The following is a 16,684-nucleotide window of genomic DNA, read 5'->3' as shown; positions in this document are numbered from 1 at the left end:
AATGCGTGGGATGCGTTACATTTTTTTTTTAAAAATTATTATTCTCCTATATATCAACCATATTTTACACGTAGTAAGTAAAATATTGCATGGAGGGTACAGGAGGTAACATGCAAATATGCGATTCCTTTGCATAGTACATGAGCTTGGTACCCCCTTCAAAAAGCAAAAGGTAAATTTAATGAGACAACCTCTGACTTATAATTAGTCCACTAGTGGCAGCTTTGAGGTTGGAGGTACGATTCCCATTTTGCGTCTCCATTAGAACCCCCCATGTGGATTTTTTAGTGCAATAATTTTTTTTCTAAAATTTTATTCTAAAAATAGACCTGTTAAATTTTTATTTATAAATATAATTCTATAAAAGCGGTGAATGGTTCACCGCTTTTACCCTTTTTTTTCTCCTAATGAGAAGTTATGAATGCGGTGAATCATTCACCGCATTTAGAGGTCTATTTTTATAATTATTTTTTTAACAAAATTATTTTTATAATTATAAAAATTGATAGGTTTATTTATAAAAAAAATTCCCCCCATGTTCTATGTTAAAAAAAAGATAAACTTCAAATATCATTACTCTAATATGTGATTTAAAGTGTATCAAATTAATATCTTGTGGTTTTATTTTTTTAAAAAAAAATATTTTTCTAAAACATAAAAAAACGAAAAGAAAAATTTTTTCGTGAAATAAGGATTTAAGTGCCGTGGTACGGGATCGTGTCGGAAACTTGCCGGCACGGTGTGTGCCGTGCCGTGCCAATCCGTGCCGATGCTTGCCGGTCAAAAAAATTCTTATGTGCCGATATATAATAGCGTAAAATATTTATTTCTTTTACCAAAAAAATATTCTAACTATTTATTATGCCTTTTATCATACTTTTTAAACTTAAAATAGAGGGTTTTGAGCTGTGCTATCGACATGGGATCTGTAACGTGACGGTATCTTGTTGGTACGATACGGCACGGTAGATACGGTCCGTGCCGACGAATACTTAAAACCTTACCGTGAAATACAAAAAAAAAAAAAATAATAAAAAAGAATTATATTTTATGCGAACCAAATAAATACCGTGTTGAGAAGTCTCAATCTGTTGCCGCGTATTATTTTTATTTTTTATTTTCAAATTTAAAATTTAAATTATAGGTAGAGATAAATCTAATATTGGTTACGGAGGAGAGGTTTCCTACCGAAATTTTAACCTGTGATTGCGGGGAAGATCCGAGAGAGAGGAAATGGCATAGAATTCCGCACCCGGCGTGGAAGGAAGAAGGAAGAAAGAAAGATACGGGGGGTTGGGAGGAGGGGAGGGGAGGGAAGGAAAAATTCTAGAATGCAACGGGTATATTAGTGACGTGGCGTAACAAACCAATCAAATTAATCCTTTTAAGAATATATGTCCCATCATGATTGTAAAAAAGTATTTTTATTGTACTTTTGTTTGAAAAGAAGGAATGTGATTGGCTTGTTATTGATGACGTGGTGCAAGTGTGACAGTGTAGAATTCCTCGGGAGGGAAGACGGCACATGATTTGATTTGATTTGATTTGATTTGGTCTGGTCGGGCCAACTGGAAAACGGTGGTGTTGTGACGTCAGCCCAAATCTTGCTCCAGATTGGGTGGGCCGCCACCCCCCGCCACCAACCCAACACACCCCTGCCCCAAAGTAGTAAGGGAAGCCATGCGTGCCCCGACATCGCCGGCACGTCGCGTACTATTCTTATCGAGCGACGGAATATATTCGAGTCATTTAATTTTAAATAAAATTAAATATAATAAAAAATTTTAAGTTAATTGTGTATAATTTTCTGTAAATATAACAAATAGTAAATATATTTCTATAAAGTTTAATTTTTAATTTTTATTCCGGCAAAAGTCCAATGATATTCATATTTGCTGCTCTTATTTGTTACCATTGTTAGAGAGCTGTTTATTTTTTAACAGTAGATAAATGAAATGACATTTTTATTCTTACAAATATATCCCTTCGAAAGTCCCAACTGTTAGAGTTATATAAAAATATGCTTTCAAAAAAGTATTTTATCTAATAATATAAGAGAGGTAAAAAGATCAATTTAATTCATTCACTAACTAGGGTTAAGTATTTTACTTATAGTTAACAATATTTTTCTAACGGATCCTAACAAGGGGGATATTTTTGAAAATATTAGAATATTTGCAAGGATAAAAATAAAAAGTTGAACATTTTAGGAATATATCTGTTATTCGATATGTTTACAGGGAGTTATATGCAATTAACCCAAAATTTTTCAATCTCCCAAGAGAGGTGAGTTTTTGGTAGGAATTTTTTTTTAATAATAATAATTATTATGCTTTTTAAGATATATCTCAAGGACCTAATTAAGAGTAGTATAGTAATTTTATATTAAAATAATATTTAGAAAAAAAAAAGTAGTCTTATATTTTATGTAATGTGAGGATTTTTATTTGGATATAATTATTCTTACTATAACAAATAAGGCTTTCACTTCTAGAAGCCCCCTCACTATTGTAGCGATCTTTTAAATTTATTATTTTTAACTCCATAAATTTTATTAAATTATTCATATAAAACTCATGTTTATATCTATAATTCTATCTTGTAATTTTATTTTGGAGTAATAGTGCATACTATTGCATTTGCTTTGTAAATTTCAGCCTTATAACTATAAATAAATTCAGAGATTCAGAGGTTTGAGCTCTTTGTATTTTCGCAACAAATTTACAGTATTTCTGAAGCATTTTTTGCTATTTTTCTTTTTTTGAGAGATAGGTAGCACGCTACCCGCTTCTTTTATTTCATTTAAAAATAAACTTAGCTGGAAATGTGAATCAATTAGGATTCGAACTTGGATCTCAGATACCAACCACCAAGCCCTTTGTCACTTGCTCTAGGGACGGTCGGTATTTTTTGCTATTTTTCTACACTCCAAAAGAGCATCTAAACACCCCTTTGTAAAATAGGTAAAAATATACATAACTTATCTAAACTATGAAATATTTTAAAATATACTAACTAAACTTGTTAAGACAAATGACACGTTTAAATTTTAAAGCCAAAGTACCATTCGCTGATTCGAATCAAATAAATAAAAAAGTTGGATAGTAAAATCAAAATTTTGAAAGACTGGATAGCTGTTTCAGAATAGTTCATAGTTCAGATAAGTTTTATGTGTTTTTACCTTGTAAATATAAATTATATATTCTATAATACTACAAAATTATAGAGTTGCCAAACAAGCCCTAGGTAATATCGTTCGTATTTTTTTTACAAATTTCTAATTTAATCTACTAAGCTAATTAAAATTGCAATAAACAAAAGGTAAAAACATAGAGAACTTATTTGATGTACTATCTGATCTCTTAAAAGTTTGATTTTATTATTCAATTTTTTAATTTTTTTGATTTGAGTCAACCAACAGCTCTTTAACTTTAAAATTTAAGCTAATTATTTATTTTAATGAATTTATAATTACCGGAATCACATGAAATATATTAAATCTGTAAAGAATCAAAGTGCCGTTGATCGACTCAAATCAAACAAATTAAACGGCTGGATAGTAAAATTAAAATTTGGAAAGGGGGGATGGATAGCTGACTCAAAATGGTCCGTAATTCATGTCAGTTTTTATCTATACAAAAGTTAATTGAATCTCTTTCAAAATGAGCTGTTGTTGTTGAGAGTGTCTCCACATCTTTTTACCTAATTTCCCAGAATCTGGTATATGATTGTAAAGCAGATCTTATATCACAAGAAGAGAGAGAGAGAGAGAGAGAGAGAGTAGTTGCTTGGTCTCCAATTCAGAAGAAGGAAAAAATCAGATATTTTTTTTTGGAGAGATAGGTAGCACGCTATCCACTTCGTTTATTTCATTTTAGAAATAAACTTAGCTGAAAATGTGAATCAACTAGGATTCGAACTTGAGACCTCGGGTGCCAACCACCAAGCCCTTTGCCACTTGCTCTAGGAACGGTCGATAATAAAACAAAAAAAAAAAGAAAAAAGAAAAGAAGGAGATTCTTGAGGAGGAGATTTGGGGGTGAAATCTGGTCAGATCTTGCTTTCCCAACAGTAGGAGGAGGAGGAGGAGGTGGTGGTGGTGGGGATTTGGGGTTTGTTGGATTGGGGGTGTGGTGGGGGAGGTTAATTTATTTCTCTTTCCTTCACCTTCTTGAAAGGAATACAATTGGAAAGGGAAAGGAGAACCAAACCAAACCAAACCAAACCAATTTACTACAACAAATTAATCCTCCACACATCTCCCTCCTCTTCCTCCTCTTCCTCCTCCTCTTCTCTTGTCAATTTGTTATAAAGTGGTGGTGGTGGTGGAGGTGTTGGGGGAGGATTTAAGGATGGGAAATGATGATGCAGAGGCACAGTTCCATGTTCTTGCTGTGGATGATAGTTTTGTTGATAGGAAACTCATTGAGAGGCTCCTCAAGAACTCATCCTATCAAGGTATTAATTTTTTTTCATCCTCCCTAGTGCTTGTAGTATCAAAACATAGCTCTAGTGTTTTCATGCTAAGTATTTCAATTCAGAGCAATAATACTTACTATCTGTACATTCCAGAAAAAGTGTAAATTTTAAACTCCAAAAAGGGTTATATTATTAGGTTTTTAAACTCTGTGATAGAGAGGTGTAAGATTTATATCTTCTTTTTGTGGTGCGGCAGCTGGCATTTTTCTTTACTTTGAGATAAACAAAATGTATAGCACTTGAAAGAGTACCTCGTGTAATTCATGTTACCATGTTCCAAATGTGCCCAACTTTTTGAAACTGTAAAGTCATCAAATGGACCAAAATGAATGAAATAAAATTTTTGAAGATTGGGTACAGCTTTGGTGAGGTTCATACATTTTCTTCTATTTTATTTAAGTTCGCGTCTACAAAGAAAAGCATTGAGCATAAAATATTGAAAAATTATTCTGTAGCAGCTTAAGCTTTTCGACTGAAAGCTAGAAAGAAAAGAAAATCCAATTTTTGGATTGATTAATTATTGCTTTTTGTTTTTTGGTTTTATTTTTAGTGACCACAGTGGATTCTGGAAGCAAGGCTTTGGAGTTGCTGGGATTGAAGGATGATGAACAAAAAGACCCACCCTCTACTTCTTCCCCTGATCAACAGGTGTTTGTTTAAAATCCCTCATTTTCCAATTTACAAGGGAATTTTGGAGCAAATAATTATTTTGGTAATTAAATCATTATGTGATTTATTGATTTTTTTTTTTTTTGCATTTTTTTTTTGTAGGAGATTGAGGTGAATTTGATCATTACAGATTATTGTATGCCTGGAATGACTGGGTATGATTTGTTGAAGAAGATTAAGGTACTTTTTTTGTTTTTTTTTAACTATTTGGTTCCCCAGAGAACAAAAAAGTAAACTCTATCACTATTGGGTTAAGTCAATGCATTCAAAGTGCTTATAGTAGTTAGTTTTTTTAATAATTCAGGGCTCATCTGTTCTCAAGGACATTCCAGTTGTGATCATGTCTTCAGAGAATGTACCTTCCAGGATCAACAGGTGAGCAACATAAATGAACTCCTCTTTTAGGACACCGACACTTGGATCGATGTAACAGATCAGATTTATTAAATCTTATTCAGATTCAAAGATTGATTAGTAATCAGATTCACTTTTCCTCTCATTATCAGAATCAATTTTGTTAATAACATCACCTTGGACTTGTATTGTTTTGTGTTAAATTGGTTTACATCCAAAGGGCATAGTTTTATATGCTTTATAGCAAGGAATATAGGATTAGCATTAACATACAAGCAACTTGGAAATTAGCATAACTTGTTAAGGAGTTAAAAAAAAATTGTAATATATTTATGTCCTACTAGACATTTATTTCTTGGTTGCTGTAGCAATGCAATTACATGTTTATGAAAGGAATAGAAAGAAAGGATTTCCATGAAATCAAGGCTATTAAATGTTGAAAGGAGGCTAAAAATGCATAGAATTAAGAATTTTTCTCTCTTCTCTCCTCAAAAGGAAATATTTTTCTTCAAATTTTGATGGAAATGTTGATCCCAATTGAGTACTTGTGGGCTTGTTTATCTGACAAGCAAATTTGACAAGTAGGGAAAATTTACTTAAGAGTTAATTCTACTTGATCAAAAAGAAAAAAAATTATAAAACCTTGTATTTTGGGAGCAAAATAAATAATCACTCTTAGCTTTAGGAAAAGCAAAAAAAAAAAAAAAAAGAGGGCCAAATGAAACAATGCAGAGATGAAGTGTTTTTAAATGGGGGTAATGTTGTATTAGGACACATCAATTGTAGAATTTAAAAAAAAGGATAAATACCCACTCCTCAAATATCCTATATATTCCTTTTCTTTTTTTGTTCAAATATATTCCTCGTATATTTCTCCGTTATTCAAAAATAATCCCGCTTTTAGTACCTGTTAAGTCATCTTAGTTTAAACGAGGGTTAAATTTCTATCAAAGTTACAAACGAAATACCCAAAATGCCTCTTTTATCCCTAACTTACGGGCAAATAAGAAAAATTAGTGTCGATAGAAAGATATGTTCGAACGGGTAAAAAATCAAAATACTTCTTTTGTCATAACGTAAAGAACAAATAAGAAAAGTTGGTAACAGTGTAAGAATATTTTTGAAGGGGGTAAAATAATAATTTCATAGAAATAATAGTTATATTCCAAATAGTTTACTAACCGAATTTAACTCATGAAATATATTTGAAAGAAATTAGAATATTAAAAAGATATTTTTTATATTAGCCTTTTAAGGAAGGTAAATAATAAAGTCTAAAACTTTTTAGGGATATATAAGCAATTTTTCGTAAAAAAAAAAAGTTGTAAAATAGGGTAATATTCTATTAGGACCAATAATATTTAACTAGTAACATATTTATATTAACTAGTATTTTTATGTTTTTGAGTCCATCATTGATTGGTTCCCCATGGACAAGTGGAAGGAAGTAATATTTCTGATTTGAAAGGAGTGTTGGGGATCTCCTTCCTCAAATTTCAAGTTATTAATCACTTGGTGGCCACTGCTTCCATTTCCTTTTTGGAAGGGATATATTTTTTGGGAAAGAAGAAACCAAAGAGAAAGGTTCCTTCCTTCTCATTAATACATCAAAATTGCATGTGACATGATTATCACATACCCTGAATATTTTGAAAGTAAATATATTAACTTTCAAAAGTTTGATTCTGTCATTTAAAACTCTCCATAAAATTTGAATACTCAAGATGAATATTTTGTTACTTGATTGAATATTCTATAACCATTTTTGACAGAAAATGGTTAGATAGTTAAGATTGAAATCCAAGGTCATTATCAATTCTAAAAAAGTTATATTATTTTGGTAGTTTTTACATATCTCAAAGCATGGTTGTTTACCTTTGATTTCATGTGTAGGTAGTCTAATCTAGTAAAAAATCATAATCATGTCATAGTAGTAGTTCCCTGATCTGCAAAATCTTGGTCATATATATATATATCTCAATATACATCCATTATTATTGTTTACATCACCATATTTTTTAAAAATTTACTCATTGATGTGATGAGAGAGTAATGCAGATATAAATCCTTTACTAAAGAGAGAACACCTTGTTAATGTGTGTATGCACACATTATACCTAGTTGCTGTAAAAATTTCATCCAATTCAATGTGTCTATTCGTTGTTAATCATTAATTGGTTCAATTTTATTTGCTAAAGAGTTTATTAAAGTTACTATATTTGATAAAATTATCAATGAATTTGATAAAATCTTTAATTGTTTGGCTAAATTACAGAAAACCTTTTTATAAATACCCACTTTTTTACTTTACTTCTTTGCTTTCAAAAACCTATATTTTGCCTCAATTTTAAAAATATTTTTAGAAGGATACGGTGTTAATGGGAAGAACAAAATGATCAAATTACCCTTACTTCTTACATAAGAAAAAAAAATTTTAAATTTTTTTTATTATTTTAAAGAGTATTTTTAGTATAAATTATAAAAAAATAAGACGAAATAGTAATGAAATCCTTATGGAGGAGGGCTAAATGTAACAATTTGAAATATTGAGAGAGTAAAATGTAAGTTTTTAAAAGTTAGGAGGAAATTATAAGGGAATTTTTTATAATTTAGCTTGATTTTTTTTTCCTATTGTAAACAAAAGTTGAAGGGTCCATTTCAAAAATGACATATAGTTGAGGGTGTCTCCATACATTTTTCAGGTGCTTGGAAGGAGGAGCAGAGGAGTTCTTTCTCAAACCAGTGAAGCTCTCAGATATGAATAAGCTTAGGCCCCATTTATTGAAAGGGAAATGTAAAGATCATCATCAGCAGCAGCAGAAGCAGAAGCAGCAGCAGCAGAAGCAGAAGCAGCAGCAGCAGCAGCAGCTGCAGCAGGAAAGAAATAGTACTGTTAACAGTAGTAGTAGTAACAACAGCAGTAGTAATACTAATAATAATAAAAGGAAGGCCATGGATGATGGTCTTTCACCTAAGAGGACAAAACCAAGATTCTCTACCAGTAGCTTAACAGTAGTATGAGGGGAAAAAAAAGGGCATAGAGAGTATGATCTCCCAAGTCCCATCCCAACCTTTGAAGATTATCTTTCAGGAAGAGAACTCCAAAATCATCTAAATTTTGTTCCAATTGCGAAATTCTACTATCTAAATAACGATGCTGTTGCAATCCATCACATGGTCTCCTGTATTTGTCAATAATTGCACACAAAGTTATATTTTGAGTGAAATAACCTGCTTGCTATTTTATACGCTCGACTATATAATTAATTCTTCTGATTGATGTTTCACCGAAATCGACGGAGACAGTAGTGAACACTGTTCAACAAACAAATAGGCCCGAACTTACTAGGTTGATCGGCTTTTTCTCCTTCTGGAATTAAAACTTCGAAGGCATAATAATCAGCTACCAATTTTCTGCAGACCCATCAAAAAAACTCCTTGAAGATATGCATTAGATCATCCTTTACAACATCCCTAAAATTCTGAAAGAAGAAGGGCGGCAACGCTGCCTCTGAAGTTTCCTCCTCTGATAAATCTCCTCTAATCAGGCTCAAGAATCTGACCAGTTAAGCCCATAATTCTCTATTCCTAAGACCAAATAGTTCCTTAAATTATCAGGAAAAGTTGCATCTGTTCCTTTGCAATCATATACTGATTGGATTCCATCTCCTCCTCGAACTAGCAAAATTAGGACCAAAAAAATTGGTATTGCCATATCCGGTCCCTAACCAATTCAATTTAGCCCCCTGTGCCCAAAGGATTTTCCTCCAATCAATTTTAACTCCTCCATTCTATTCCTCTCACCAACAGAGAACCCCAACTGTTCCAACTTTTTATCCAGCAAAGCAATCTCTAACACTACTGCAGCTTTCCTTCTTAATATATATGCAAAGTTCTTCTCCCATAACTTAAACTTCCTCATCGTTTCCACAAATCTTCTAAGCACTGAACGCTACTCCAGCACCTCGCTCCACGACTTAAGTCATTTAGATCTGCAAACTCCTTTTAAAATCACACCTGTTCAGATTTGCACACATTAGGACTTATTGTTTTCACATGCACTTCGTATCAATTGGCGTACAAACTGAGGTCAACATCCACATGAGATCATCCCACAGTATCTACTCCTAAAAAACAGTGGTCATTTAACAGCCAAATTGAAATAAATAATTTGTATAGTTCATTTCGACTCACATTTATACAATATACAATTGAGTTTTAGTTAAGAAATTTTCAAAGCATGAAAAAAAAAAGTTGATTTCAATTTGTACTTGAGATAACTAAGCTATGCTTTATCAATACAGTTGGGTTTTGTTTGTACATGCAAAAACCAACCATATCAATAAACTGCGGCTTAGTTGTTTGTGTTTTAGGCCTATTTGGAAAAGTGGTGGTCAAACACACCAGTTAAATATAACAGAAAAAAATCTGCAATTATGAATGGTTTAGAAGACATTGATTTTCTACTACTGAAAGTAAAAAAAAACCTACTAATACGAATTACTTGGCTCCTATTTTAAGGTATGTATTCAAGATTACCTTTCTGCAATACCATGGAAGTTTCTCTTCCTGTCCATGATAATGCAACTATATCACAAAATCCAACCACATCACAGAAATCTGCAATAAACACCAAAAAAAATTTCAAAATTATCAAATCCAAAAGCTATGATAGTCTAAAATCATGCTACTCATGACAGAAAGAAATGAAATGAACTGACCCAACATGGGAAAAAAAAATATAACTTAATCATCTGAAGAAGCCCCATAAACCATGTTGAACCTGCAAGCAATGCCGCCAATTTTATCCACCAAACCATCAATGTTATAACATCCTCCTCACTCGGAAGGAACACGTCACTACTTGAGAAAATCCATAACCTGAATCGATCAAGGAAACCACCATAAATCCTTATAATTTTGGAGAAAATTGGAGATATTTCACATACAGGGTGCCATAATTCGTCGTTCTCTACGTGCATGTGATTCTGTTGATGTGTCCCTATGGCTTATTCTCCTGCATAGCAGAATTGGTTTCTTTCACATATTAGGACCCCAGAGAGAACAAATCTCTCTTATTCCTAGTACTTCGAAAGTTCAAATTGGGAATGAGAGGAAACATACCATCCATGATAAGGCACAAGAATGCAGGAAGCACAAGAATGGAGGAATGGAGCAGATGCCCCCCCACACTTTTCAGCTTCGGATCATTCAAAAAGCTCCCATGCCAACTGCAAAAGATTCAATTTTAACCTTTTTTTCATCACGAAAGACGGAACAAAAGGGCATATTCCAAAATTCTAAGGTCAGCTTTAAAAAAAGCATCACAAAAGTAGAATTCGGAACATATTCGCACATATCAATCGTATGCTAAAACAAAAAAGGGCCCAAAACATTGTCCCAGTGCAGATAAAGCATATTGATGTACAGTTCTTTAGCTTAGAATGGAAAAGGTGTAGCAGTGCACTAATAAAATTGTTCTAAAACCTAAAGAGCTAAAACATAAGGTCAGCCCAACAATGTCTAAAACGTTAAAATAGAAATCGGAACTCTCAAAATTTAAAATAAAGTCAGTACCTAGCACAATATGGAAGATATTTTAGCCTCCAGCCAAGCTGTACAATAATTAGCTTGCTTCAGAAGAGGACTGACTCCATTTTATATGCTTTAGCTGAAGTTGCTTCTATTTTCTTTAAAAAGAGAAGTTAAGGAATGAGCATATGATCTGCATTTTGTCTCCCATATACAGAATATCATTTTAGAAGATGAAATAAGCATGAGAACAAGAAAATTATCATTAAGAATAGTCAATTCTTTATTAATAGGCAGATATTTTGCCTCTTTATACAACTTATAGAATGATTTTGTTGACCAACATTTTGGAAATTCTAAATCAAGAAGAGTTTTGAACTCTTAAAAGTTAATAACCTGCATGATGTGTGTCAGAAGTCCCTTCCTAACTCCTATTTGCAAATAAATGCTCATCAATTTATATACAACAGCAAATACATCTCATTCTGGAAATCCACCTCAATGAGAATCAAGCTGCTCATTTGGAGCTTCAATATGGGTGACCACAAAAACCTAAAAAAGAAACAGAAATTAATCAGAAGTATTTAAATATAAAATATAACAACCATAGACAGACAAAAGAGTGCAAGTGTAATGGTCAATAAAGCTGCAAGCGAACAGTATAAGCAGCAACTATTTAAATAGTCATGCATATTTATGATCAACCAAGTAAGAAGTTTTGGGTGCATAAATAATCACACAGATAGTTAAAATTGGTGAAAAGAAGTAATATAACCAGCAACTATATAAATATGCACATATATTTACCTTGTGCAGGGACAAGCCAATATACTGGCAAAACTCAGAGCTTTAGAGTTTCCATTCAGTGTCGAGCATCTAAATTGCTATCTCAAAACATAATGCTAATGGATCTCATAGTTTGCTGCAAACAAAAGTGCAGAAAATTTTCTATTTCCCACTGCACACAACAAGAGCATCCGATGAATCTGAGTCTGAAGTTTCAATAGCATTATTACCCTCCAAATAATACAAAAATTGTTGGCAAAAATCTCCATTTTGTTTAACAGAGATACGGCTGCGATGTCGGGAAAGTAATGAACAAGTGGCTGAATTGGGCTGCATCCCCAGATCAAGCATTTTCCTGACCAATCGAGAAGCCGAACGAAAACGATTCAATTTAATCAAGAGAACTACTATGGTGTTGAACGAGATGCTATCCATCTCAACTTCAGCCAACTCCATATCTCTTAGCAATAGCTGAACTGCATTTAAATCCCTAGCCTTGCAAAAGCCTCGAAGCATCACATTATATGTACATGTATTTGGACTAACACCAAACTCCTTCAATTGATCAAACAAATCGCAAGCCTCTTTATACATACTAGCCCGGAATAGCCCATGTATAGCATTAGTAAAAGCCACCACATCAAGAAGGCAGTTTTCAGAAACAGCTCTTCTGAACAGCCTAATGGCTTCGTAGTATTTTCCATTTTTGATGAGCCCAACAAGAATAGCTGTATGGACATAAGGATCTACATTGGGATTATTCATAAGAATACCAAGATAAACATTAATCGCATAGTCAATCCTTCCAATCTGACAAAGGCTGTTCAGCAATCCAACGTAGCTATAACAGTCGGGTTTGAAGCCCCTATCGACTATATCACCATAAAATTCTACTGCTTGGGATGGAAAACCAGCCTTGGATAAAAGGCTTAATACGGAATTACACAGCACAAGATCGAAAGAAACATCCACCCTCGGAACTAACTGAGGAAGCAAGCTTATTTTTCTCGATAAACGTAATATAGACATCAATGTAGATATTGTGTAGGCATCTGGCTTCAAATTCCTATCACGCAAACAAAAGAAAACATCAATAGCATCATCATACCTTCTCTCCTTGGAGAAGCAATCCATCATGACATTATAAAGAACAACATCAGGATTGCAATCATCAGACGACATGGAATCCAAAAGCCCAACAATCTTATCATGCTTTTGAGCTCGAAACAGTCCCTTTACAAGTGATGTATAAGTTACAACATTGGGCGAAAACCCAGATTTTACCATCTTCTCTAGCAATCTAATGGCTGAATCAACTTGCCCAACTTGACACAAACTATCGATTAACATTGTCCAGATGGCCAACGTAAGCTGCATGCCAGATACGAGCATAAAAGATAGCAATTGTAGCAATTCTCGAAACCTTCCTAACTTTCTACAACAATCAAAAACCACCGTAAAGGTGCCAGCATTTGGGCGAAATCCACTCTTCACTATCGCCTTGAAAACCTCCCAAACTCCCACCCAATCACCGGACTTCGAGAGGTTGCTTAAAACTATGTTGTAAGTAAGGAAATTTGGGGACTGGGTACCTCTCAAGAATTTCAAAGCTGCATCAATATCACCGATCCTGAATAGTACGTCGAGAATTATGTTCCTTGCGAAGGTATTGGGTGCAAAATTCCACTTACCCATTTCATCGAACACCTCGAGGGCGCTGCTATACAAATTCCCGCGCCAATAAACCCTAAGCAAAATGATAAAAGTTTGCGCCTTTACGGGGCACCCGACACTCTCCAGCTCTTCTATGATACCTGGAACGGATCCAAACCGATCGGTGAGGCGGCGGACGACGGGGACTATCCGATCGAAGGAGCGGGGATCGTGGAAGTAATCCGGTTGGCGCGCGCACCAGAGGAAGAAGCTCAGAGCAATAGTATCCGAGGGGCAATTCGATAGGGTAGAGTCGACAATTTGTGGGGAGAGTGAAAGGCGAGATTTTTCGAGGGATTTAGCAACTGGGTTCGCTAGGGTTTTGAGCGTCCGGTGCCATGACAGAGTTACAGGTCTCCTCCATATCATAGCATCTAGGGTTTACTAGGGTTTACAGCGAGCGACGAGGAAACCCTAGCCCGAGGCGGAGGAGGAAGACGAGGAACAGATATGGGCGATTGGTAGGGTTTAAGGTTGGGTAAATTACAGGGCGGTGCCTAATATTTTACCAGCGTTTCAAATATGATACCTAATTGTCACAATTCGACCCTTAGCTTTTTTTTTCTTTTCCTTTTTTAAGGTCATGCTTTGTTAGTTAGTTTGAAGAATTTGAGGCTCGGAACGAAAATCGAAAATTGAAATCGTTTATTTCCAGTAAGGTTGGAAGTGCCCGTCGGCACGGGTCATATCCACCGTGCCGTACCGTGCTGTTGAGCCAATTAGGCGCGGACAAGTTGTATGCCGGTATTATTTTCAAAGACATTAATCTAGCCGTGCACCAGGGGCACCGGAAAAGTTTTAAAGAAAAATCATCGCGTTAATTGAAGGAAGTTACAGCAACCGCAAGCAGTTGTATGCGGTTCCGATCGGCTGGAGGTGGTCCGGGATATTAGCAAATAGTGGCCGATCATGTGAGAGCAATAACTGATCAAGGGGCGATCTATAAATAGTTCAATAACGCCCTAAAAAGTGGTCTTTTCCTCTTTGAACAAAAGACTACCCTTATTTTCTCGCAATTTTCTGCATTTTTTAGGAGTAGTCTACTTGTAATTTTACTACTTTTTTTAAGAGTAGTTCGCTAAGTAGAACCCTGGAGTCTGTCTGCCTCACGGGTATCACTCCGTTGTAAACTATATATCCATCCTTATACTTCCCATCAGTCAATCAATAGAAAATCATTTCGGCTCTTCAAGCCGACCAAACCTCGTATTGCTTTAACTATTCGGCTCTTTTTCTGGCTTAGTTTCCGGCATGCTCTGTACCTTCGGCTCATTCCAGCCGAACTGAACAGATAGTAGTATTTTTCGAACCCAGCTGGCTGGATCCCTCGTCAGTCGAATCGCTTGATCTGTCGAATGGCGCAAACTTCGAGGGGCACTATCCGTAGCCGTTCCTCGCCCCGACGCGCTTCCCGAGGAGGATCCTTGACCAGGTCAAGGTTCGGAAAATCCGGCTACCAACACGTGCCAACAAGATATTGGCATGATACAGACCCCGTACCGGTGGCACAGCTCAAAACCCTCTATTCATTAAATTAGTAAATAATTTTCTCAATAAAGTTCAAAAGATGTGATAAAAAAATATAAGAAATAGTTAGAATATTTTGTTGCTAAAGAAAATAAATATTTCGTGCTATTATGTGTCGGCATACAAGAATTTTTTTGACCCGGCACGCATTGGCACGGCTCGGCATGCACCGTGCCGTACCGTACCGTGCTGGCAAGTTTCCGGCACGACCCCGTGTTACGGCACTTAAATCATTGATTTCTAGTGTTGGTGTTGGATTTGAGAAATTGGTATTTTGACTTCTATTTTCAAAGAAAGATTAAATTTTCAGAAATAATTTTCCTTATGGAGGTGGGAATCAATTTTGATTTCAAAAAGGATTAAAATTTTTTTTTCATTTTTAACTAATAGTTATTTAAATTTAAATATTAATTTATATTTAATTTTAAATTATATTTTATATTTGAACTTCAATTATGGATTAAAATTTTAAATTTTAATTTTTCAAGGTCAGAGTAAACTTCAAATACCACCCCTGTAGTTTTACACTTTCTCACTTTAGTATCTTGTGATTTAAAGTTCATCAAGTTAAAGCCCTGTGGTTTCATTTTTCTTTTTTCACAGCTCCTCCGTTAACATTTTGTTAAATTATATATAAAAAAAACTTTAGATATCCTATCTAGGTTTATCGAATATTTACTTTAGTATCTTTTAGTTTTTACTTTGTCACCGATTTAACCAAAAAAAAAATAGTGAATGGAATAATGAAAAGAGAAAAATAAAATCACGGGGTACTAAATTGATACACTTTAAACTATAGGGTACTAAAATAAAAAAGTGCAAAACCACAGGTGCAGTATTTGAAGTTTTTCCTAAATTTTAATATAAGTTTCATACTTGAATTTTAGTTCTAAATTATTTGATACTTTATTTTTAACTTTCAACTTAAATTTGAATTATAAATTCAAATTAAATTGGGCCAATTTGCATAAAAAATCCACAAGTTTTAAGGTTTTGCAAACTGGACCACCTTTTTCAATTTTATAGATTCGAGCCGGATTTTTTGTCATCGGACGAAAATATTTTTATTCCTTTTCTTTCTCTCTTTTTGTTTTCTCTCTTCTTTTTTTTTTCTTCGTTATTTTTTTCTCGCTGAACCTCATCGCCTCCACCGTCTTCGCGGCCCTCGGCGATGGTAATGAGGGCGACGATGTTTCCTCTTCCTCTATCTTCTCCTCCACCGGCACCGGCGGCCCTCGGCGACGGTAACGAGGGCGGCGCCACCTCCTTTTCCTCTTCTCTGCCTCCACCTTCGCCGGCACTGAAAAAAGAGAACTCAAAGCAGGCGCGGGTGAGGGTAGAGCAGACGAAGAATATGAGGTCATGGTCGAGGAGATGCTCGCCACCCATGAGGGTGAGGAAAAAAGACGCACCTATCTCCAAAGAGTGAACAAAGATGCAGAGGATAGTAAAAAAAAAGTAATAAAAAGTAAAAAAAAAAATAAAGAAAAAAATTTGTCTCTTTGAAAGACTATTATTATATATCGTTAATATTATCGAAAAAGGCCAAAAATCAGAAAAAAAAAAAGGAAGAAAAAGATGAAGGTCGCATCGTTTAAATTATGTTGCACTGTTTTACAAAAAA

General features: G+C 34.5%; 2 protein-coding genes across 13 annotated transcripts; one reads left to right on the top strand and one right to left on the bottom strand.

Moving 5' to 3' along the window:
- On the top strand, nucleotides 4,148-8,748 carry LOC109723688 (two-component response regulator ORR9-like). Its single transcript, XM_020252147.1, has 5 exons — nucleotides 4,148-4,458; nucleotides 5,030-5,127; nucleotides 5,251-5,328; nucleotides 5,453-5,523; nucleotides 8,205-8,748. The coding sequence occupies exons 1-5, from the start codon at nucleotides 4,353-4,355 to the stop codon at nucleotides 8,521-8,523; spliced, it is 672 nt and encodes a 223-aa protein (XP_020107736.1). The 5' UTR covers nucleotides 4,148-4,352; the 3' UTR covers nucleotides 8,524-8,748.
- LOC109723685 (putative pentatricopeptide repeat-containing protein At1g16830) lies at nucleotides 8,079-14,032 on the bottom strand. Of its 12 annotated transcripts, none has more exons than XM_020252142.1 (7): nucleotides 11,842-14,032; nucleotides 11,431-11,586; nucleotides 10,627-10,733; nucleotides 10,224-10,519; nucleotides 10,042-10,122; nucleotides 8,849-9,519; nucleotides 8,079-8,370 (listed from the first exon to the last, which is right to left on the bottom strand). In XM_020252142.1, the coding sequence occupies exon 1, from the start codon at nucleotides 13,900-13,902 to the stop codon at nucleotides 11,983-11,985; it is 1,920 nt and encodes a 639-aa protein (XP_020107731.1). In that variant the 5' UTR covers nucleotides 13,903-14,032; the 3' UTR covers nucleotides 8,079-8,370; nucleotides 8,849-9,519; nucleotides 10,042-10,122; nucleotides 10,224-10,519; nucleotides 10,627-10,733; nucleotides 11,431-11,586; nucleotides 11,842-11,982. The 12 variants fall into 12 exon arrangements, with proteins under 12 accessions (XP_020107731.1, XP_020107725.1, XP_020107723.1 ...); XM_020252136.1 differs by lacking the exon at nucleotides 8,079-8,370 and adding an exon at nucleotides 11,080-11,238 and having other exon boundaries at nucleotides 8,521-9,519; XM_020252134.1 differs by lacking the exon at nucleotides 8,079-8,370 and adding an exon at nucleotides 11,080-11,227 and having other exon boundaries at nucleotides 8,521-9,519.

This window comes from Ananas comosus, linkage group 18, assembly GCF_001540865.1.
Source record: "Ananas comosus cultivar F153 linkage group 18, ASM154086v1, whole genome shotgun sequence".
NCBI lineage: Eukaryota > Viridiplantae > Streptophyta > Magnoliopsida > Poales > Bromeliaceae > Ananas > Ananas comosus.
Note: the sequence above shows the minus strand (reverse complement) of the source record. Positions and strands in the feature narration are given on the sequence as shown.

Excerpts from the sequence above, each read along its gene's own strand:
- LOC109723685 (XM_020252142.1), bottom strand. The coding sequence starts at position 13,902 with ATGATATGGAGGAGACCTGTAACTCTGTCATGGCACCGGACGCTCAAA.
- LOC109723688 (XM_020252147.1), top strand. The coding sequence starts at position 4,353 with ATGGGAAATGATGATGCAGAGGCACAGTTCCATGTTCTTGCTGTGGAT. Across the intron at positions 5,128-5,250 it reads CTTCTTCCCCTGATCAACAG|GAGATTGAGGTGAATTTGAT; the intron begins GTGTTTGTTTAA and ends TTTTTTTTGTAG. Across the intron at positions 5,329-5,452 it reads ATTTGTTGAAGAAGATTAAG|GGCTCATCTGTTCTCAAGGA; the intron begins GTACTTTTTTTG and ends TTAATAATTCAG.